Source organism: Chinchilla lanigera, unplaced genomic scaffold (genome assembly GCF_000276665.1).
Source record: "Chinchilla lanigera isolate Chin_1 unplaced genomic scaffold, ChiLan1.0 scaffold00061, whole genome shotgun sequence".
NCBI classification, from domain to species: domain Eukaryota; kingdom Metazoa; phylum Chordata; class Mammalia; order Rodentia; family Chinchillidae; genus Chinchilla; species Chinchilla lanigera.
Genome location: NW_004955462.1, coordinates 4,454,303 through 4,477,781, shown reverse-complemented (window position 1 = coordinate 4,477,781; position 23,479 = coordinate 4,454,303). Strand labels below are relative to the sequence as shown.

General features: G+C 43.5%; 1 protein-coding gene across 1 annotated transcript in view; it reads right to left on the bottom strand.

Annotated features, from left to right (window-relative positions):
- The window catches only part of Itgb1 (integrin, beta 1 (fibronectin receptor, beta polypeptide, antigen CD29 includes MDF2, MSK12)), a gene marked incomplete at its 5' end in the record, with an annotated part of 28,419 nt that extends 5,446 nt beyond the window's left edge, over positions 1-22,973 (bottom strand). Inside the window, 15 exon segments of the mRNA XM_013521440.1 lie at positions 201-281; positions 1,462-1,628; positions 3,128-3,360; positions 5,240-5,462; positions 5,647-5,885; positions 7,887-8,086; positions 8,230-8,370; positions 9,675-9,764; positions 10,068-10,163; positions 11,273-11,428; positions 13,601-13,839; positions 15,232-15,402; positions 18,113-18,335; positions 20,482-20,567; positions 22,907-22,973. Of these exon segments, the coding sequence (XP_013376894.1) occupies positions 207-281; positions 1,462-1,628; positions 3,128-3,360; positions 5,240-5,462; positions 5,647-5,885; positions 7,887-8,086; positions 8,230-8,370; positions 9,675-9,764; positions 10,068-10,163; positions 11,273-11,428; positions 13,601-13,839; positions 15,232-15,402; positions 18,113-18,335; positions 20,482-20,567; positions 22,907-22,973 (2,406 nt within the window). The 3' untranslated portion in view covers positions 201-206.
- Between the last annotated feature and the right edge of the window lie 506 nt (positions 22,974-23,479).

The following is a 23,479-nucleotide window of genomic DNA, read 5'->3' as shown; positions in this document are numbered from 1 at the left end:
TTTCACAGCAGCACAGCTATTACTTCTGGACCATATAACTGAAAGTCCTTCTAAACACTAAGTTAACACACAGAAAGACAAGCCATCAAATAGCCATATAAATAAAGCCAGAGTTTTAAGAAACAGCAACAGTGATAAAGGACACACAGTGCAAGAACAAAAGTCCACATGCAAAGACAGAAAGTGAAAGAAATACGAACGGCAACTTAGAGACCAGCTTTACGTCCATAGTTTGGATTCTTGAAATTATTAATAGGACTCTTGTAAATCGGATTTTCTTGCTGAAGTAAAAGAAACAATTTCTAATGATTTGATCAGAAATAAAAGTGACATTTACAGTGTCTGCACACTATAAAAGGGAATCTTTACTATTTCTACACCCAGAAAATTCCTAAGTTTTTGAAAACCCAAGCGAACTATAGTAAATTACAGATGACTGAATTTCACTTAGTTAAAATCATCGAAGACTGTCACTGCTTTCTTGTATCAAAAGACAAATACATGAGGGCCAACCACTCAGCTACCTACCTGATTCCTTATGTGAAAGCATTCATTTAAATTCTACCCTAAATTTTCTGTTACTTAAGCTTTTTTAAAAAAAAAATTTAAAGCAAGTTTAAGATCTTCACTGAGTGTGATACATCTTTTTACACTACATATAAAATGTGTTCAGTAAGTTTTCAAATGCACACACATACCTACAATCAAAATCAGCCTAAGACATCCCCTGTAACACTGTTCTGGTCAACTCTTTCCCCAGCTCCAGCACCCAGCAAGCACAGATATAATTTCTGCCTCTGTACCTGCAGCTTTTCCAGAATATCATAAAAATGGAACCATATTATACATGGCCTTTTGAATCTAGGGACTTTCCACTGAAGGCTTTTTGTTTTAAGGGGGAGGGCTTTCACATGACTAGCTTGCTCCAGAGATATTGTTACTTAGGATTCTGTTTTATATTAGACAGAAAAGTCAAAAGAGCATCTTTAGGATCAAAACTCTTAAAAGAACTAAAAATACTGGCCACTGTAACCAGACCATACATTCTCATATTTTGTTTCAATGAGTTATATTAAGGATGTTTTCTGATTTTCACTAAATACATTTTTTTTTTTCTTGGTCTTTTTGGAGACAGTCTCCCTATGCAGTTCAGGCTGGCCTTGAGCTCATTTTGTCGCCCAGGCTGGTCTCAAACTCACAATGATCCTTCTGTCTCAGCCTCCCAAGTGCTGGGATTATAGGCATGTGCCACCACGCCGGGCTTAAATACAATTTCTTTAAATAATGAACTGCTGGTGGAATGCAATATTTAAAGATAAATGTCAAAAGAATATACACAAAAGCCCAACATATAAAAATTGTTAACAATGCTAATTAAGGAAATGCAAATAAAAGTAAATGGTCTTACTGTTAATCAACAAGTGTTGTATCACTTCACTTGTTAGATTTTTTGCAACTTACCGTGTCCCATTTGGCATTCATTTTCTCCTTTTCAAATTTAGCAAATTCTCTTCTGTCGTGAATTATCATTAGAAGCTTCCAAATCAGCAGTAACGCAAGGCCAATAAGAACAATTCCAGCAACCACACCAGCAACTATCGGAATGATGTCAGGGCCAGTGGGGCAGTCTGCAGAGCAAGAAGGTGAATACTAAGCACACAAAGACTGCAATGTGCAGTGTCCAACCTCAGCCCAAAGAGTGGAGCAGTAGCTCACTAAAAATATTAAAATGTCATTTATGATAGCATCAAAAATCATCAAAAACTTATGTGTAACTCTCATCCAATACATGTAAGACTCTACACATTAAAAATTACTAAACAATGACAAAAGAAACTGAAGACTGAATAAATGGAGAGATTCCATGTTCATGAATTAGAAGACCTAATACTGTCAATATGTTAGTTCTCCTCAATATGATTTATAAGCCTAATGTAATACCCATTAAAATCTTGAAAGGACTTCTGTAGAAATCAGCAAGCTAATCCTAAAACTGACATGCAAGCAGAGAAACAGAAATACTGGCATAAAAACACGAAGTGACCAGTGAGGGATCAGACTAAAGAACGTCAGGGAAAAGTACGCACGGACAGCCAGCTGATCTCGACCAAGGTGCTACCAACTCACTCTGAGGTTCTCGTCAATAAATGCTGCTGAGAAAGCTGGGCATCTGCGTGCGGAAGAATGAAATTCGATCCCTGTATCTCACTACTCACAAGAATCAATCAAAATGGATGGAAGGTTTAAATGTGAGACCTGAAACTATGGAACTACCAGGCAAAAACCACGGCAGCCACGCTTCAGAACACTAGAATGGGCCCTGGGTCTGATTCCTGGTGCCACAAACATAAATAAAAAGCTAAGAAGACGAAAAGGCGAGGCATATACCGGGAGATAACTGTAAAATACCAGTCTGACAGTGTAAAACAGGGCAGGGAGATAGCTCAGCAGCACAGTGCCTGCCTGGCAAGCCCAAGGTCCTGAGCTCAATGCCTGGTACCAAACCAAACAACGTAAAACAGTGTGCCAACTTTAGAAAACAGTTTCTTAGGAAGTTAAACATATGATAACTATGTGTGCCATCATGTTGGAGAACCTACACGCTAATATGAAAAACTTCAAAGGATCTACCAAAAAGCTATCAGAAAAACCAAGATAAAAAATGTTCCATCTTCTGAGGAGTTGAAAAACTTCCAACACTTTTAATACCTTTTAACAGCTTGCAATCCCAACAGTCCCAGCCATTGGAAGGCTGAGGCGGGGGGACAATCAGGAGTTTGAGGCCAGCCTGGGCCACAAAATGAGCTCTGCCTCAAAAAAAAAAAAAAGAAAAGAAAAGAAAAGAACAAAACAACTTTAAATATATAGACATGTATCTTTTAAACTTTAATCTTGTTTTGAAATTTTGTCTTTTTTTATTCTCTTTAAAATTAAAAAAACTTTTAAAATAAAAAATACTTAAAATAGAAAAAAAAAGTTATTTTAATCTGTGAGAGAAGAAAAATTTCCCAGCTTGCCCCTAACATGATAACAGAGCTGAGGTGCGTTTCTGGTATCAGGGCCCTGACTGCAGGCCTGAGCGCAGACACAAAGGCCCAGAGGAACTGCGGGTGCTATCGATTGCTACCTGGAGTCTCCACGACATGAACAATGGCCTCGTTGTTCCCGTTCACCGAGTAGGTGAAGTAGAACCAGCAGTCGTCCACGTCCTTCTCCTTACAGTGCGACAGCGGGTCCACCTGCACCGGCTGCGGCAGCTTGTCCCGACTTTCCACCTTGGTGAGGTTGAAATGGGAACACTCCTGTGCACACCTATCTTTCTTCTCTCCTTTATTGAAGGCTCTGCACTGAACACATTCTCTGTTAAAACACAAAGTGTTACATTTAAAAAGTATTATTTAATGGAAGGGAAAAAATGGAAACAAAGCTTTTTGTAAATGGGGAAGGGAAGGAGGGTTGAAGGGAGGGGAATGGGAAAAAAAGAATTTAGACACATTATGTACAGGTACAAGCTCCTTGTGATGAACGTGATTGTTCTGTATGGTAAATATGTACTAATGAAAATGTTTTGGTTTTTTTTTTAATAGCAGAAATCGAACTCAGGACCTCACACCTGCCAGATAGGCACTGCGCCACTGAGCTATATCCCTGACCCATGAAAATGTTTTTTTGTTTGTTTGTTTGTTTTTCGGTTTTTCTCTGGTACCGGGAACCGAACTCACGACCCTGCGCTTGCCAGGCAGGCGCTTTTGCCGCTGAGCTAAATCCCCAGCCCCATGAAAATGTTTTTAAAAGACAAAAAAGTATTACTTAAGGTAAATTTAGTTTAAAGATAATTTTGTGTGCTAAGCTCATGACCAAGGGAAGAATGATCAGTGAAAGAGGAATACTGCACTTCTGGATGGACACTACATACGGATGCTATTTTTAGGCAGCTGTGGGCCCCGCTGTTCATACCAGCTGCACCCTGGCTTGCCCAGCCCAGCCAACGGGAAGAGGCAAGAAGGTCCCCACAGCACAGGAGAAGCACCCAGGAAGCCACAGGCCACCAAAGAGGTGTGCCAGCAGGGCTCCCTGCAGTGTGACGCAGCCTCACTGCCACAGGCTGGCCCCGTGGGCCGGGAGACACTCAAGCAAACCGGAGTGCTCCAAACTTCCGGTGCCGAAGGTGGCTTCTGGTGTCTGAGACGGGAAACTGCTCTGAACTCTGAAACAGACCTGGCTCCCAGTCTTTTCTAATGACTCCAGCCCGGTGCCACCCTGCCACGTGGGTAGCAACCATGCCAAAGTCATCTGCAGACTGCGTTGAACAACCTACGATGATGTGAAACATTTTGTTGTCAAAACACAAAAAACTTCTTCCTGTTACTGGTGGTTCTGAATATTAGCTATTTCTTTTTCTATGGAGTCAAAAAGTACCTATATATATGAGTCTGAATGGGAAAACTGGGGACAGAAATCAAGTATTGATTATTTCCCCATTTTCACTAGTGTGTTAGCTCTTAATATAAATGCAGGAACATCCCAGCACTCGGGAGGCTGAGGCAGGAGGACTGCTATGAGTTTGAGGCCAGCCTGGACTACATAGTGAGTTCAAGGCCAAGGCTGGGTGTGATGGTGCACGCCTGTAAGCCTATAATCCCAGCACTTGGGAGGCTGAGGCAGGAGGATTGTTGAAAGTTTGAGGCCAGCCTGGGCTACCAACTGAGCTCAAGGCCAGCTTGAACTGCATAGCAAGACCCTGTCTCAAAAAGACAAAAAAACAAAAACAAGGCAGCCTGAATTGCATAGTGAGACCTTGTCCCAAAAAGGACAAGAAAGAAAAAAGACAGCAATGGGGGTGGGAGTGCGGCTTAGTAGCAGAGGGCTTGTGCAGAATATACAGGGTCCTTGGTTCCAACCCCAGTGCCCAAAGGACAAAAGGAGGCAGCAATTCCAGTTTAACAAAAGTAACCCCATGGATTCAATTATACAGAAAACTGAATCACCGTATTAGTGCAGCTCTCACGTGATGTGCTCTAGTATCACGCAATACACGTTACTACTGAGAAAGAGCTTTGCTCACAAATAAAGAGTGGGCTTCTTTGCGTTCACTATACTACTTGCAGTGGAATAAACGGTTCCTTCTCCTGGTTCCCATTATTTTATTTACAGTGTAATAACCTGCTGCTCGTCCTGATAATGGTACCCGCACAGGTCAGCAGAGGGAAATACACCCAAGCAATGGGGAAGTACGCACTTGTGCTCGGCGCAGACGCCGAGGCAGGTCTGGCACGTCTCGCAGGTCTGCCCTTGGAACTTGGGGTCCGTGCACTTGCACACGCCGCACTCGCACACGCCCCGGCCGTTGCAGATCTGCCCATTTGAGGCCACACAGGGCGCGGTGTCCAGAGAACAGTCGCACGCGCTGCCGGTGTAGTTGGGGTAGCACTCACACACGCGACACCTGCACACGCCATTGCCTGCCGTGAAAAATACGAGTCCTCGAAATAACGTCCAAACATAAAATCACAGCAGTGACCTCAAGTCCAAATACGCATCAACCTGGAGGAAAGCGTCCCTCCAGGCAGTGGCCCTTCTCCCACTTACTCCCTGGGGAAGCTCTTCAGGACCACGCTTTATAACCATCACAGAGACTTTTCTCACCTCCACAAATTAAGCCATTGGACCGATCGCAGTTGAAGTTGTCGCACTCGCAGAATTTGCCGGAGTAGATCTCGTTGGCGTTGTCCCTCTTCCTACAGACGCACTGGCCGCAGACACACTCGCCGTTGTTGCTGCAGATCTCGGAGCTGTTCTCCTTCCTGCAGTAGGCGTCCATGTCCTCGCTGTTCACCTCATCCGTGCTGCACTCGCAGTGCCGGCCAACACGGCCTTCGTTGCACCTGAGGAGAAGCCATTCACTGACAACAGTGCAGCGTGGGAGAGGAAACAGAGCCACGCACGATCTCCTCAGCCACCTGGCCGCCGGGTAGGACTGTGCGTGCCACACACCACAGCCTGCAGACACACCCGGCCCGGCAGCCAGCCTGTGCAGTGGCCTGCGGAAAACATGTCTTTAAAAAGTCACCAATGTGATCAAAATGCAAAACTCTAACCCAGTAATGAACAAGTGAAAAAAACATCTAGAGCCGGGCGTGGTGGCACACGTCTGTAATCCCAGCACTCGGGAGACTGAGGCAGGAGGATTGTTGCGAGTTTGAGGCCAGCCTGGGCTACAAAGCTAGCTCGAGGCCAGCCTGAAGTGCATAGCGAGACCCTATCTCAAAAAAAGACAAAAAAGAAATCTACAAAAACAGAATTTACTCCTTTTTTTTATTTTGAACTTACTACACAGTCCACACTGACCATAAACTTACTGTGTAGCCCAGGCTGGCCTTAACTTCACAATCCTCCTGCCTCCGCTTCCCAAGTACTGGGATGATAGGTGTGCACTACCATGCCTGGCTTCTCAATAAACTTAAAGGGAATGTGAAGATATATTTTCAAATGATATAGTATTATTTTTCTATTGTAGGTGAATTACCACTAAGTTTTCAAGCAATGATCCAACTGTTAACATTAAAAAACACGCCCCCCTAGGCTGGGCATGGTAGCACATGCCTGTAATCCCAGCACTCCAGAGGCTGAGGCAGGTGGATTGTTGCCAATTCGAGACCAGCCTGGGCTACAAAGTGACCTTGAGGCCAGCTTGAACTGCCTAGCAAAAAGACTCTGTCTCAAAAAGACAAAAATAAATACATAAATAAAAAACACATCCCCAAAAGTGCAGAGAAGCTGAAAATATACTAAGTACATCAAATGCAAATATAACTAACATATTGTTTAAAAACATCTATAGGTCCAGAATTTTCAGATGCAATCCCTATATATTTTCAGAATGTCCAAAGTTCATGGTCATTGGGTATTTTGATTCTATCTGTGGTAAAAAATGGGAAGAAAGGCAAAGAATATTCAGGATAATTTTTTTGGTTAAATGACATTTCACTTAAAATGGATTTTCATGATTCAAACAGGGTATATACAACACGCCATTTAGAACAGACAATTAATAATCGGTAGTCAACTGTGGCCGTGCATTCTTCTCATGGCTAATGACCTTTGTTAGCAGTTATCAGGGGCTGACATTTATCTCAAAATGTTCCTTTCTCCGCCTACTTCTGTAAAGAGGAAGCCATACTCAAAGTACATTTAGTTTTAATTTTTACTTTAAAAAATAACCAGGAGGTGTGGTGGCGCATGCCTGTAATCCCAGCACTCTGATAGGCTGAGGCAGGAGGATCACAAGTTCAAGTCTACCTTGGGCAACTCAGCTACTGCGCAAAACCCTGTTTCCAAAGATTATAAAATAAAACACTAAAAAATGCTGGAATGTAGCTCAATGCAAAGGCCTTGAGTTCAATTATCAGTATTGTAAAAGAAAAAAAAAAATGTAGCCATGTGTGAAATACTTAAAATAACTTGGTTTAGGTTAGAGTCTACATTCTGAAAAACCCACTTTCTCCCTTTTAATTTTACAGCATATTCTATTTTTTAAAAAAACTATTCCAACAATGCAGAATTAATGGAGTACAGGGTAAATATGATTTGTTGCTTCCTAATTCTACTTTTCAGAAAAAAAAATCACTATTATCTGTTTGATACAATTTTCTAAGCTATTTTCCCAAAACACTTTCCTAAACTATTTTCACATACTTTATGTAGGTTTATTTTGCCTAGGAAAGAGAATGGTGCCGTGAGGGGGAACCCCACCTGCCCCATTAACATCTGCTGCGCCGCCCTGCCTGGCGAGGAGCGCTTTCACTGCTCGGTGAGGAGGAGGTCATCCGACCACAGGCAGGGAGGGTCCCACGCGGGCCACCTCGGCAGCACCACTCACCACGCACCTGCACGCGCCGCACTCGAACGTCCCGTTGCCGCCGTGGCACTCGGGGCTCTCGGCGATGCCCTCGCTCTGGCACTCACACTCGCAGATGAACTGAAGAATGACCTCCACCTCCTCGGAGAAGCTCTGAGGCTTGATTTTAATGGTTTCTGAGTTCTTATTCGGACATTTATTTGTAGTTATGCTAATTTCAAATTGAACCTTGAAGGGCAAAAAACCCAGATTAAGTTAATTTAGCAATGAATAGAAGTCTTTCAAAAAGCTACTCAACGTCTCTCACATTAGAAAGTAAATTTTCTTGTGTAAGCAATCGCTCTTCTACAGAGAAGGCTTATACAACATACCTCATCACCAATGGAAATATTGGAACATTTCCTTCCATTTTCCCCTGTTCCGTTTACCCCATTCTTGCAGTAGGACTTGTAATTTATGGTTACTCCTTCTGGCAATTTGGTATTTTCCAAAATTACCTCTGAAGAAAGGGACTAAAAGAAAGTTATGAACAGATGAATCAAATAAAACGGTACCCGAGTGCATACAAGCAATGGTAAAATAACCTGTTTAGAACTAACAAGTCATTTCAATAAAATACTGTGAAGCCAAATCGAAATGAATGCCTAGAAAACACAAACCAAGAGAAACAGGCGCCTATTAACAAGGGTCCAATCTTAAAATAATGGACACAACTGAACGCATTTGTTTGACTTATTCAGTTATTATCCCATGACCCTGCAGCATAGAGGCCTGACAGTAACTAGGAGTCCTAAGAATGGAGAACAAAGGCTTTCTCTGCCCACAGGCAATGGCTCCCCTCTGACCTTACCCCTTCCAGCTGACTAGGAACCGAAGTAAACCACCTATTATACAACCTGGGCTCACTACCTGGGAGGGGCTGCAAGGGCAAGCTATTTCCTGCCCACAGCCTAGCAGGACGGCAGCTAGAAGATATCCTGTAAGACAGAGGACAGGTATGGGGAAGACATCAAACAACTGGCTTCTCAAAAACCACTGCAAAATTCCTCTCTCTGAGTCAGGTCTCTTGGCAACACCACGGCATCCCCAGGGCACGAAGTAAAACATACATGTATTTATTAGAAGTTCATCCTGCCAAAGGGTTGCGGAGGGGGACATGAAAGTGGTGTGCGCGGTGCATGACAGTTACCCTGAAACTACAAACGCCTTCAGATTTCTACAATGACTATTAACCAATGTTATGGGTAATCATAAAGTTGCTCTAAATTAAGCTTGAGAAAGGAAGCTTTATTTCTCCTTAATTACAACTCCCTTCCAAGGGTGAAGATAAAACAATCTTACAAATCTTAAGACAGGCAGACCACATATATTTACAATTTATGGATTTTAGGAGACAGATATGAAAATCAAATCCTCTGACAATGTGGTAAGAAAGGAAATGCCAAAAAAGCTTCTCCAGCAAAAAATATGATGGCAAAGTGTATCCGTCTGTAAAGGATGCTTTGGGGAGACAGAACACTGGGGACTCTTACAAACATAAATGTAAGTGGCATTTTATACACGCTCCCCAACAAGGACATCCACTGCTTACTGACAAACACATACTCAGAAATTTCCCCAAAGGCCTTGATCATACTTCTGCTTTGCTTATGCCATGGTTTTTTAAGATAATAGAAAGTTTTTTCCTTCAGATACACAATTTGTTTTTGTTGTTGCCTTCTTAGCTTGCCAAATTGTGTATAAAGAAGTTTTCTTTTCTTTGAGCAAAGTCCCCTCGGCCAGGGATTGTCCAAAATTGATCTTAAAATGTACTCACATTGTACGCGTCAATGATCAGATGAATTACATTGCTTGAATTGGCAGATAACGTTCCTACTGCTGACTTAGGGATCAAATTTTTCAGTTCCTGCCATTGAAAGATAAAATGTGAAATACCAACACTAGTCACTGAGCCCATCAGAATTCACTAAGCAAGTAACAGTTATCTTTAAACACCAGCTCCCTATATACTTCCTAAACTTTAAGCATCAAACTTGAAAAAAGACAGCCACTTTAATGAAGTCTAATTAAAAATTACACAAATCTCTGGTAAAATTCTGTCTGCCTACCTGGTAGCACTTTGCCACACTTCAATTCAGACATATAATTTTGCCTCTAATAACAAAACAAAACAAAAAGGGTTAGAACTTTTTACTTCACGCATCCTTACCTTATAAACAGGCTGAAACTCTTCAGTAACGGCAAAAATCGTCTGAATGTTATTTTCACTGAGTTTCTGGACAAGATGGGCAATAGAGGGATAATCCTAAAAATTAATAATATAGTTCAGTATATAAACACACCTTCCTATGTCTCAGTTTTTCAATACTTCTTGAAAATGTTTGCATACATAACTGGATAACTTACCCTCCCGTGCTTTCAAGCAAGAATATAAAATGTAAATGAGGACTGGGGACATAGCTCAGCAGGAACAGCACCTGCCTGGCAAGTAAGTGCAAGGTTCTAGGTTCAATTCCCAGTATTCAAAAAAGAAAGCCCAAAATGTAAGTGATTACTGGGTTGGGTAGTGTTTGTATGTTAGTTTCTTTTTTTTTTACACAGTGGATTCTAATCTTCTCTACCTTTCTGTCTGACAATTGCTCTACTAAAAATATCTTAACTAATAAGATAATCTATGTACAATAAACACAAGGACAGTGAAACCAAACCACGGCAAGTAATTAAAAGTTCTATTATCTACCACTTAAGAAGAAGATGCAAGGAGGCGGGCATGATGGCACACGCCTATAATCCCAGCACTTGGGAGGCTGAGGCAGGAAGACTGAGGCCAGCCTGAACTACATAGTGTGATCCTGTCTCAAAAAAAAACAAAAAAAAAAGAAAAAGATTAAGATCTATCAACATTTGGATGTTTTCAAGGACTTTGAGTAATTTGTCAGTCTTTATTCTCATTCAAGGCAGGGTATGTTTAAAATCATATAAAACAAGACAAAATAAGAATGTAAAGTTAGGGCTGGGGATGTAGCTCAGCGGCTGGTAAGCACAAGGTCCTGAGTTTGATTCCCAGTATCAAAAAGAAAAAAGAATGTAAAAATAGATGAATTATTCATCTACAAATAACAGCAACTCTCCTACTAAATGGAATACACAAGCCAAAGGAGACGGGCAACAAGGTGAGGAATGGACTGGCCGTAGTGTCCAGCCCCGCAAGCCCTGGTCCAAGGGCAGGAAGCAAGCACACAGCCGCAGCGTCACAAACTGCGAGAGCAGCTGAGCTGACCGCTGGTGCGGACGCACACTCACCAACCAACGGGACCCCAAGCCTGGATACCCACAAGCCAGTCACCCACAAAACTCACTGAACACTGAAATCCAACACAGAACCACTGGCCAGCTGAGGACTCGGGCACTTACGTAATAATGGCTCATTGTGTACACGTTGTTCTCCAGGTGACACTGGCCATCATTGGGCAAAACAATGCCGCCGAGTTTCCCGTCTCCGGCGAAGTGGAACCCGGCGTCGGTAGAAAACACCAGCAGCCGCGTGACATTCCTCCAGCCAATCAGTGACTTGCAGAGAAAGGTATTTCAGTTTTAAAATGCTACTGACAGTAATTCAGCACAATCTTTGATTTCCGCGCAGGCTACAACTGCATGGTTAATCTAATTGTGTATCTTCTCTTTTCTTTGCACGTTAATGATCTTGCTGACAAATCTGGAGAGCCCAAGGAATGAAGCTCCTGTGCCCCACAGCTATTTCTTGCCAAGTCACCAGTGTCTCTAAGCTCTTTTTAAAAACCGTTTTTCATTTCACTCTGCAGCAGCCAGCAGTTACCTTTTAGAGGCTCTTGATGAGTACTGGCTGAGTAAGTGTCCTCCTGGCACCTGCTAAACTGCCACCCACCCCTGCTCTTCTTCTATCCATATGCTTCCTGTCAGCCCTCCACCTTAGACCTTCTTCTACTATAGGAAAAAAATTACCCGAGGACGTGCCCTGCTTCATCCTACCCATTCTGACTCATCCATAGGTGCAGACTGTCCGTTAGTTTACCCTCCACCCTATTCAACGAAGGATCGTGTGTGTGTGTCTTTCTGAGACAGGGTCTCACTATACAGTTCAGGTTGGCCTTGAGGTCACTTTACAGCCCAGGCTGGCCTCAAACTCACAAGAATCTGCCTGCCTCAGCCTCCCAAGTGCTGGGATTTTACAGGCGTGGGCCATCACACCCGGCTTCAACAAAGAATTTTATGTACCAGCAAAATCTTCTACTTTACAATTATATTTGTCTAAATGTACAGGAACTCAAAATGTCCATTTATATGCTTGTAAGAAAAAACTACCATAAGATAAATTCCTTTCAGGCGAGAATTAACTTTAGTGATGCTAACAGTCTTTCGAAAGGGGAATGTCTGTCTCTTTTGGGTCTAGAGGAAGAGAACTAAAAGCTCAGAGATGGCCACGACTGTGTGTGCTGTGCTGAATACACCCTCTAGTTAAGGGATGGGTACAGAGGCAGCACAGAGGATGCTCTCCAAAGCGATCACAATGATGGCTAGGAAGGCGGGGGAGATAGCTCAGTGGCACAGCGCCTGCCTGACAAGCGCAAGGTCCTGAGTTCAATTCCCGGTACCAAAAAAAAATAATAATGGCTAGGATGAAAAACGAAATATCAAGCTCCAGACTGCCAGGGAGCTCTATTTCTTCAGCAGTAAAAGCTGGGACTAACATTAAGTTGCAAATACCCTAGAGAGAAGTCAAAAAGTAACAAGACAGCAGTTCGTACTTGCTGAGTGCTTGCTGGTACTTCATATGATAACTGTACTGAAATCTCACAATACGCGTATGAGTTACGTACTATCACGGTCCTTTTGAAGAGAGAAGAAAATGGCCCCAGACAGGCTCAGGAAAGCCCCTAGGATCGGGGGCATGGGGAAATTCTAACTACTACACTAACAACTATATTGCTTCACTGACTAACTTGGATAACAGGTAGCACTTACTAAGGAGAAAAAGATGAGACAAGGACAGGTATTCCAGACATACTCTATCTGCAGCTCAGACTCGGTTAAATCATTAAAAGCTCTGCTACTTTCAGCCTCAGTTACTATCATGAACAGGTCACCACAAAACACTCAACTGGTATCTGGGTCGTAAAAATATGGGTATTATTGAAAATCTTGCTTAGGTAAAGCTACAAATCCTTCTCAAAACATATGCTATCATACAGCTTACAAACTAGGGCTTAAGAAGTTCTTTCTTTTTGAATTACTAAAACACAGGATTATCTCTGAAAGAAAATGGGCAGAAGAAAGCCGGGCACGATGGTGCATGCCTGGCCTGTAATCCCAGCCCTCAGGAGGCTGAGGCAGGAAGATCATTGTGAATTTGAGGGCAGCCTGGGCTATGCAGTAAATTCAAGGCCAGCATGAACTGCATAGTGAAACCCTGTCTCAAAACAGACAAAAACATAATGAGAAGAAGAAGCCCGACTAAAGGGAAAGGATTCCAGGCACTGTTCCATCTGACCACTCGCAAGGCGGACGGTGATGCCTCAGGTAACGTCAGACCCACTTCTGGACACCTGGGCGACGCTTCCCAAGCCCCAGGACGCCAGTCACAGCACCACCACACGCCCCACTGCCTCTGATGGCTTTGAAAACTCTGTACGAATGAGCTACCTGCCCGGGTTAACAGGGACATAATGGGAAAACACACTTTTTCGGGACGAAATGGGCACTTACTCCACAAACCGCCACCTGCATGATCGCATCAAAACCCCCTTCAGGGGAGTCCAAGTTCCCAGATATGCGCTGTTTACCAACAAGCTCGTTAAACACTTCTCCTTTGTCGGTAAGACTGAGCACGTTTTTATAGCTGAACGGACTGGTGCAGTTCTGCTCGCTGGTGCAAGGGTTCCTGAGCTTTGCTGGTGTTGTGCTAATGTAAGGCATCACCGTTTTCTCCACGAACGAGCCAAAGCCTGAGAAGAAACATACACATGGGCAGACAAATACACAGATAAAGACAGAAAGATAAACTTCCATTTTTTGACAAAGTCAACCTTTTTGTTTTCAGGGGTAAGTTGCTACAGGCAACGTCTGTGCCCCTCCCCCAAGTTCTCACCTTGAAAACCGAATCCCCAGAGTGATGGTACTGGAAAGGGACCCTTGCGGGGTGGTCAGACATGAAGGAGGAGCTCTGGGAATGGCAACCTCATAAAGAGGCCCAGGGAGTGGCTGTCTCCCCTCCACCCTCCACGGTGTGAGGACATCGCTCTGGCACCACCTGGGACCCACAAGGCAGTGCGCAGCAGATGCGAACCTGTCCTGACCATGAACACTTCAGCCTCTGGAAGAGTGCGAGATCACTTTCTGTTGTTTATAAAGCTATCCAGTTTATGGCGTTGTTTCAAAGCAGACCAAAGAGACTAAGAATAAGTAGGTCTACCTACTTTGTTTTATTTTGTCTTTTTGAGACAGGGTCTCGCTATGCAGTTCAGGCTGGTCTTAAACTCACTCTGTAACCCAGGCTGGCCTCAAACTCACAGCAATCCTCCTGAGTGCTAGGATCACAGGCGTGCGTCACCACGCCCACCTTACCTACTTTAAAAATAATTCACATTCACTGCGCGTGGTGGTACAGGCCTGTAATCCCAGCACTCCGGAGGCTGAGGCAGGAGGATCATTGTGAGTTCGAGACCAGCCTGGGCTACAAAGTGAGCTCAAGGCCAGCCTGAAGCGCATAGCGAGACCCTGTCTCAAAAAGAACCCCCCCAAAAAGCTTTTAATTTCTATCATCAATTATGCTTGCTAAATAAAAAGGCATTTCTAGCAAGTGCTATTTTTTAAAGAAGTATTTCCACTTAAAACAGAGCTCATTTTTAAAAGGCAATATTTAGGCCTCAAAGAGGCCACTGAGTCGCTCCGGTATTCTGCTGTTAAACCTCCGGTGGAACAGGAGTAGAGAGCAGAAGAAGAGGGGCTCAGCCGCCCATACAGACGGATGTGAAGCGGAATTAGGTTGTACGAGAAGCGGGTCGTTCTAATTAGTAACGAAAGAGAATCTGGGGTACTTGACACATTTCTAAAATGAACCAATAGATGAAAGAGTAAATTCCTGGAAAAGCAAGCGTGGATCTCTTCATCTACCCGGCACAATCGGTGTCAAGCTACACAGCAACACACCACGTCCAAAGAATGAGGACGAGGAGGAAGATACCGCACAGGTGAGAGAAGTCAGAAGGAAAAGACTAGAACCTGGCCTATCTATGGCACACACCCACTGCGAAGCACAGAGGAGGGACCATGAAAGGGCTTCGAGAAGCGGCAAGACTTAGCCACGCGGAGATTATCAATCCTCCTCACACGCCTACCAATGCGGAAGTCCGAAGTGATCCTCTTCATCTCATACATCAGCTCTGTCCCAAGACTCTTCACATTCTCCAAATCATCTTTCATGGAGTAGGAGAGGTCCATAAGGTAGTAGAGATCGATGGGGTAGTCTTCAGCCCTCTTGAATTTTAATGTAAACGTCTGTGGCTCTCCTAATTAAACAGAGGTGAGAGGAAAGAAAATTAGCAAATGTAAAACTGAGCAAACGAGAGTAACCAACTAAATCTGATGTGCACGGCAAACGCTGTAAAATGAAATGCATTCAGTACCTAATTCTCACGAAACCTGAAGAATTGTACAAGTAACCCGATTCACCCACGTAGTCAGTTTCAGTCAACAAATACTTAAAAAATCAGGTAGTAAGGAGGCAAAGATGAAGGACACCAACCCACACTGAACAAAACAGATGAAGTCACGTCTGTTACAGTTCGGTCTGGAATGTTTCCCCCCAAAGCCCCTCATGTGAAACCCTGCTGGGAGGTGGTGAGAACTTCAAGACGGGACCTAACTGAAGGCCTGGCCCCTGGCGGCGGCCCCGGGGGCGGGCTTTAGGCCCCTGATCGCTTCCTCTCTCCTCTGCACGCAGACCGAGAAGTGAACTGAACACTGCGGTGTCACCGCCTCCCAGTCGCAGGGCCAGCACGCCACAGGCCCACAGGGCTAGGGCCACCCAGCCATGCAGCAACACTCCAGAGCGGGGAGCCCCAGTACATCCCCATCGTCAGGTCATTATTTCCCGTAGTCCTTACAGTAGCAGAAAGCTAACCCACATTTACACCTACGAGAAAAACAAACAAAAGTCCATAAATTAGACCTGAAGGGCAACGCGAAGAACATGTTAGAGATTAAAGTTCTGAGTGATAAGTCTGCTCCCTGTGTAATAGGATGCCACTAAATGCAAGTGAGTGAAATAATCTCATCTTTATTTTAGAAAACCTGTCAGAAGCTCTCAAAATAAATTATAGAGAAAGAAACTCCGGGAAAAACCCAAGGGGAGTACGATGAAGCCGTCCACGGAAACAACGAGGCCAGCGGAGAAGAGACACACAGATGGTGTGTGGACTGGCCGGAAGCACGGGGCCGGGGACGCAGCTCGGCGGTACAGGGCCTGCCTGACCCGTGCTCAGCCTTGGGTTGCCCCCCAGCACCTCACCTCCCCAAAAACGGAGAAAATGAAGGTTTAGGGGAAAAAGCATTCACTTTTAATGCGTAAATCTGTCTTTCTATGAACTTCTAGCAGGCAGCCAGACAGACAGGTGCAGACCTCAAGAGAAGAATGCCGGCGGTTGCAGCACAGAAGTGTTTTTAAAGCCACGAAAGAAAGCCAACCTTTGCAGGGAGTAGTGTAGGGAGAGGAAAGAAAGATACAAGGAGGAGCCTGGAAGGCACTGCACACGAGAGCATCGCAGCGCGTCACAGGCCAGGCGGACGGCGTGGCGAGGGATTCAAAGCATCGCCTGGTACACGCACGTTTAAATGAATAATAAAATGAATACACAGCCTTGACAGGCTCCTGCAGGCGTGGATGTCCAGGGCAACAGTGGGACAGCAGCCGAGGCTGCCAGCAGGCACAGGAAGGAGGTACGGGACAAGGAGCTCCCACTCTTCCCCCCAGAAAGGGCGGGAAGCAAAGACAGGACAGGGCTGGGGGGTTCATTTCTAGACATGGGACTGTCACAGGGACCTAGAAGAACTCTGAACACTGTCAACAATATTAAATGACTACAAAGGAAACTAAATGGTTAAAATGTTGCATTTGGGACTAAGGCAAAGAATCTCAGGCCAAGGGTGTCATTGAAGAATACTTCACATGCAAGAAACAAATGAATAAAAATTTTGGCTCACTTTAAAAAAAAAAAAATGTTGCTTTTGCTGGGTGTGGTTACGTACTCGTGGAATCCCAGCACTCAAGAGGTTGAGGCAGGAGGATCAATGTGAGTTCAAGACCAGCCTGGACTACATGTGAGTTCAAGACCAGCCTGAGTTCTAGGCCAGTCTCAACTACATAGTAAGACCCTGTCTTAAAAAGAAAAATGGAAGGAAGGAAGGAAGGAAGGAAGGAAGGAAGGAACGAAGGAAGGAAGGAAGGAAGGAAATTGCTTTTATAAAGTTATAGCAGACCATGGGCACTATTATTTTTAAACTCCACTGAGTCTAACTAATACCTCCTGAATCTTTAACAGATTTTGCTTCTGAAATTAGGGAACATATTATTCAAAGAATTTAAAGAATATGTTTTACAAATCATTGTGCCTAAGCCAAGCACGGAGGCAAACACCTGTAATCCCAACACTGGGGAGGCTGAGGCAGGACAATCGCTGAGTACGAGGCCAACCTGGGATACACAGTAAGTTCAAGCCCAGCCTAAACTGCATAGAGAAACCCTGTCTTAAGAAAATGAAACAAAACTTATGTCTGCAAAAGAAAATGCTAAACCTTAGCCTATTCCCCATCTCTGAGTGCCAGGCCACAGGTGAGAAAGAGCCCTGAAAGTGAAAACTGGCTTGCCTAGAGTTGGTGTCAAGACCACAAGAAGAATACAAATAAAGAGCAAAATGCGAGAGCCACATTAAGAAACAGATCTAGGGAAGGGCAAGGAAGGGAAGGTAGGGAGGTGGGTAAAAACGATCAAGCTGCAACATGTTTGTGAGCCAAACCCAAACCAAATGTAATCCCCACTTATCACAAATATACGTTAATTTAGTTTTTTAAACAACCTCCAGTAGAGAGCTGGGTGGCAGAGTGCTTGCCCAGAAGACACAGGTCCTGAGCCCCAGCCCCAGCCCCAGCTGCCCCAGCCAGAGCGGCAGAAAAGCAAGACAGCCTGCGTGGACAAGGAGGCACCGTAGGGGACCTGCGCACCTGACCGCAGCTGCAGGACCAGCTGCTGCGGCTGCACCTGGGTGATGTCTTCCGGGTTCAGCTTCCCCGGTGTTCCTTTGATCCTGTCGGTCACATTTTTATTTTTCTTTATGCTTTTGGAGCCTCTGGGATTTTCTATGTCGTCTGGATGGCAGCCCTTCTTCTTTAAGGCTTCCAAATCGTCACATCGTGCGGAAGTAGGCATCCCTTCTTGTAAAAATGTCTAAGTGATACACAAAATACTGACATAAATAAAAAACGGAGCAATCGAATACTTTTTTTAAACATAACTGCACACTTAATGTACTTCATTTCTCGCTTTTAGCAAAACGTTCCCTTCACCAAACCATAGCAAGCCTTCTTGTACAAAAACAAAGCCCATTTTAAGAAGTAGTGACTTTCCCAGGACTGGCCTACATATACATTTTAAACTTCACACATTCAAATAAGTACATTTCTTCAATGAAACCACTTATTCAGCATAGTTAGCAGCTCCTGATATTGTATAAACTAGATTATCAGACAGTACTTTTTAAAATTCTCTTAGATAAATCCTTACAGTTGAGTGTGTGTGTGTTACTGGGGACTGAACCCAGAGCCTTCACATGTCCCTAATCCTTTTTGTCTTTTGCAGCAGGGTCTTGCCAAGTCCCTGAATTGCCCAGGCTGAGCTCAAATCTCTGACCATCCTGTCTCAGCCTCTCAGAGTGCTGGAGTCACAGGTGTGTGCCGCCAGCATGCCTGGCAAATCCCCAGTATACTACACTGAACCATCCACTATTTAGGGAAAACATATTAGCCAAAACAAATTTGAATTAATGGTGGTCTTTTTAAAAAAGGAGACAAGAAAATCTAGCACCAATTTAATAGGTATTCCTAAAAGTTTAAAAAAATTTAAATGCTGACCGCTAGGTATGGTGGTGCACACCTGTAATCCCAGCAACTGGGAAGCTGAGGCAGGAGAATTACTGTGAGTTTGAGGCCAACCTGGGCTACAAAGTGAATTCAAGGCCAGCCTGAACTGCATAGCGAAACCCTGTCTCAAAAAGACAAAGAAAGGCAATATAATACATGATATATGACAAGGGTCATGAATATATTTCCATATGGTAAATTTAGAAACAATATACTAATTATATATGAGTGGAAATTTATGGCTTGGGATGAAATTTCCAAAAATGACATAAACTCAAAATATGCTATGCCTCAAACAATGCTGTCAGAAATAAGGGTTTCATCTGCGTGAAAATTACCTTAGTGAAGACAGAAACACTGTCATGCTAGATATGAAGATTTTAGGTAAAATATTTCATGAAATGTAAAAGTAAGGGAAAAAATGACGTCATATGGTATTCGTTCATTCACGGTACTATATAACTTAATAGTAAATGAGGGTATTTAGAGAATAAACAATGTTTTTGTAAGTTTTTAGGCAAACATAATGGTAACAAACACATTTATGAAGTGACAGAAACTACTGGAAGGAAATACCAAAGGCCAGGTGGTTCAAAAAAACTGCACTGCTTTTGTTTATTATCAAACCTAAATGTCTACCAAAGCACAAGATCCTGGTGGATTATACTTTTCTAAATACCAGCCAACCTAAGAAACTTACTTTTAACACCCAAATAAAATTTCATTACATATGCTCCAAACACATCTTCAGCAATTAAAGAATTATGCCAGAAGGTGAAAGGCTAACTTATTTTTAAAACATTCTGTTGAGGAAAAGCCTCTACAGAAAACCAACTGTAACAGGGGTGGAGCCACTGAGAGCTGCTAGTATGGCTTAGACCTTCTGGTAAGGCTGCTGTAATGCTTGATACATTGTGTCAACTAGAGAAGTTCAGAAGTTTAAGTAAGAGACTCAGCAGGGGGCCAGGGGCCTTACTCCCTAAGCATCCTGAGCCTGTGGAAGAGGAGAGCTCCCAGATGGTGTGGGTGGATAGCCTGCATACAACATACCTGAGGGAAAGAGGCTTGCTCTCTCTGCCCCTCCCTTTCTGCTCTTGCTGCTGTTCCTGTCCTCTGCCACCTTGAAGACACAGGGGCAGTTGCCCTGTGCCATGCTGCCATGCTGCCATGCCGCCCTGCCTTGAAGCCAGTCGAACACAGACTGAAACCTCCACAAACTGTGAGCTACATAAATCTTTGCTTCCTTAATTTTGGGCATTGTGTAGTTTGTCTCGGCAAGAAGAGAAAAGTAACCAAGACACACGCCTAGCGGCTACTGTGACAGCACAGTCCTGGATGCTCCACAATATTCACACCTGCTGACTTCAGAAGTCCCATCTGGTATTTCCAAAGCACACAGGCAGCAAAAAAAACAAAAACAAAGGACATGGGCAGGCCAGAGCAACCTTACTTACCAAATTGGTGCACCACCCGCAGTTGGGCCCTGCCTGGATACATTCTCCGCATGATTTGGCATTGGCTTTCAGACACCTGTTTTTATCTGTCAAGAAAAGAAAATAATAGACCTATTTAAGTAAAGTTTCAGAGAAGAAGTCAATGAAAAATCAGGATTCTAATGACAAATTATGCGATGTATATAGAAATGTTTTTTGGTTTCTTTAGGGTTTCTTTTTTTTTTTTTGGTTCTCAGGACCTTGCACTGCCAAGCAAGCACTTGTGCCACTGAGCTATATCTCTGGCCCCAAGAAATGCTAAATATGAACATCGTGACCTAGTTCCCAAGGTGAACTAGGCCTGCCCCCAAGACAGTGAGTTTTGATCCCCTGCCAATGAAAGCCATGGAAGGACAGAGTTACCTTCCTTGTCTTTTCCATCAAAGACTAGGTACTGTTCATCTCCTTATACATTTCTCATTTATTTACAAGGCATAATTCAGAATCTACCATTCTAAATGGCTATAAATGTCATGAATTTGCTTACGAGTACGTAAGGTGTTATTTCTTTCCACATGACACACAGTAGCACATACACATCCCAGAAGCATCTTTGGGGCTTTCGTTTTCAATATATTAAATAACTGAAAAAGCCACGCAGTCCATAACCATCCAATCCATTATCCCGTGAGCTTTTAGATTCTGTTTTCAAAATATGCCTTAAATTTCAGTCCACCTACGGTCTAACATGCCTTTCATGTGGAACATGTTAAGGACTATCTCTAACATATCTTTTTTGAACTTTTTTTGGTGAGACACTGTGCAGTTCAGGCTGGACTTGAATTATCTGGCCTAGGCTGGCCTCAAAGTCATAGCAACTCTCCCACCTTGGCCTCTCGAGTGCCAGGACTACAGGTATGCACAACCACGCCCAGCCTTCAGTGTACCTTTTGTGATTATAAACCTAGCTAATGTTTTATGAAGATGACTTAGAAAACACAGAAGAACGTAACAAGCAAACTGAAAATCACCCACGATCTGTTCACCAAAATAACCACTGTTAATGTTTTTGTATACTTCCAGTCTTTTTATAGAGAGACCAAGAAATAGAAAAGAAGCAAGCATATATACATGCTATTATTTAAATGAAATTGAGGATGTATTTTATATATGCAGTTCTGGATACTGCTTTTTAAACTTTAAGCATTTTTATCACTTCTCGGCTTTTTGGCTAAGATCAAGTGTAAACTTTAAGCATTTTATCCACAACATTACAGATTCTTCCATAATATGACTTTTAATGATTATATTGTATTTAGTTACACAACTGTACCCTATTTAATGCTGGACAGATTTAGATTGCTTCCAGTTGCCTTCATACAGTTCACACACACCTGCTCACATGCACACACACCCCACACACGCACACACAACACGCACACCAACACCCAAGACACACCAACACCCCATGCGCACACACATCCCTCACACACACAACTTGCACGTGGACACACACATTCTGCTGACTCCTTATATATGAACCTTAGTACACGTCTAATTATTTCCTTTTTAAAAATTCCAAAAAAAAAAAAATACCACATTGAAGGATACAGTAACATCAAGCCCTTAATAGAAAAAGATTTTATTCATTTAACAGGTATAAATTAGAATATTAACCCAACTCTCAGTGACTTAGCATTTCACATTTTTTCACATTTTACTGCCATTTCTTTTTAAATTTTTTTCTTAGGTCTTGTACAGGTTTTCTATTGTCAGGTTCATCAGTTCTCATTAAATTTCACATATATGAAAGAGATTAAACCTTTTTAGCCTCTCGTCTATGGAGTTCTGACATACAGATATTAGGTTGTTACTTTTTTGTAATTCGAATATATCAATAGTCTCATTAAGTTTTTTCTGTCCTCTATACACGTAGTAAGTCTTTCCCTTACTAAGAACAAATAGTTGAGATTTGGAGAGAAAAACTGTCTATTCGTTATTCCGAATGTCGCTAAAACATGGTTCACAGAAAGATTAAACAGACCTTAAACTTTTTCACTGCTTTTCTAGATGATGCCAAAAAGACTTCTCTTTTCATAAGTAACAGACAGTTACAAGCCCGCCATCCCACACACTGACTCTACTTACTCCCTTCTAAATGCGTTACTTGCCTTTTCAGCAACCCTCTCCCCCACCCCCCCACCCCCGCTCACTTAACAGCCTCTGACTGGCAGAGCTGTCCTCTCCCTGCCATGCCAGCACCCGCTGGTCACTCGCCGTCAGCATCCCCTGGCAGGGTCACAGTCCCTACAAAGACCTTGCTCTCTGATCAGGCTCCCGGAGGCACAAGAGCTGACTTGGGCCTTCCTGAGCTCCTAACTGATCACAGAACGGTGAGAGACTCTAGAACAAAAGATAACTAGGAAAACTGCTTTTCTTTGTTTACCTGTTTGGCCAAACACACAGCAAACTGCACCGAGCAGTCCAATCCAGAAAACCAGCTGCAAATTCATCTGAAATATAAAATGTGTATCATTACAATGAGGAAGTTAAAAATGCCTTTAAATGTCAAATGTGCCACGCTCTCAGCCTGCTGCCCCAGCCCTCACCGCACCCTCACTGCCGCCTCTCCCCCCAACCCCCATTACCTCTCCTTTCTCCCACACCGCTGAGTAACTGCTACCCTAGATCCTTCAAATCCATTCGTGCTGTTCTCCAGATTGAGTGTCTCAACATTTACCTAATGCTAAAAGTCATCAGTTAAATGCGCTCAATGAAAGAACGCTAGTATCAAGTGTCCCCTGACACCACAAAGCCAGGGAGGTTCGCTGGCCCCTGGGACTGTGATCATCATGACTTCCAGTAGCTCTAAGCAACTCCACCAGTGCATGGAGACACCTGCCACCCCAACGCTGCATGTCTGCTTCAGCGAACTCTTCAAAACTCTTCCCACCCAATTTTCCCACTGCTTAGGACCCTTCAAATGTGTTTGCTTTATCCGATCTCCTGTTATTCCTTT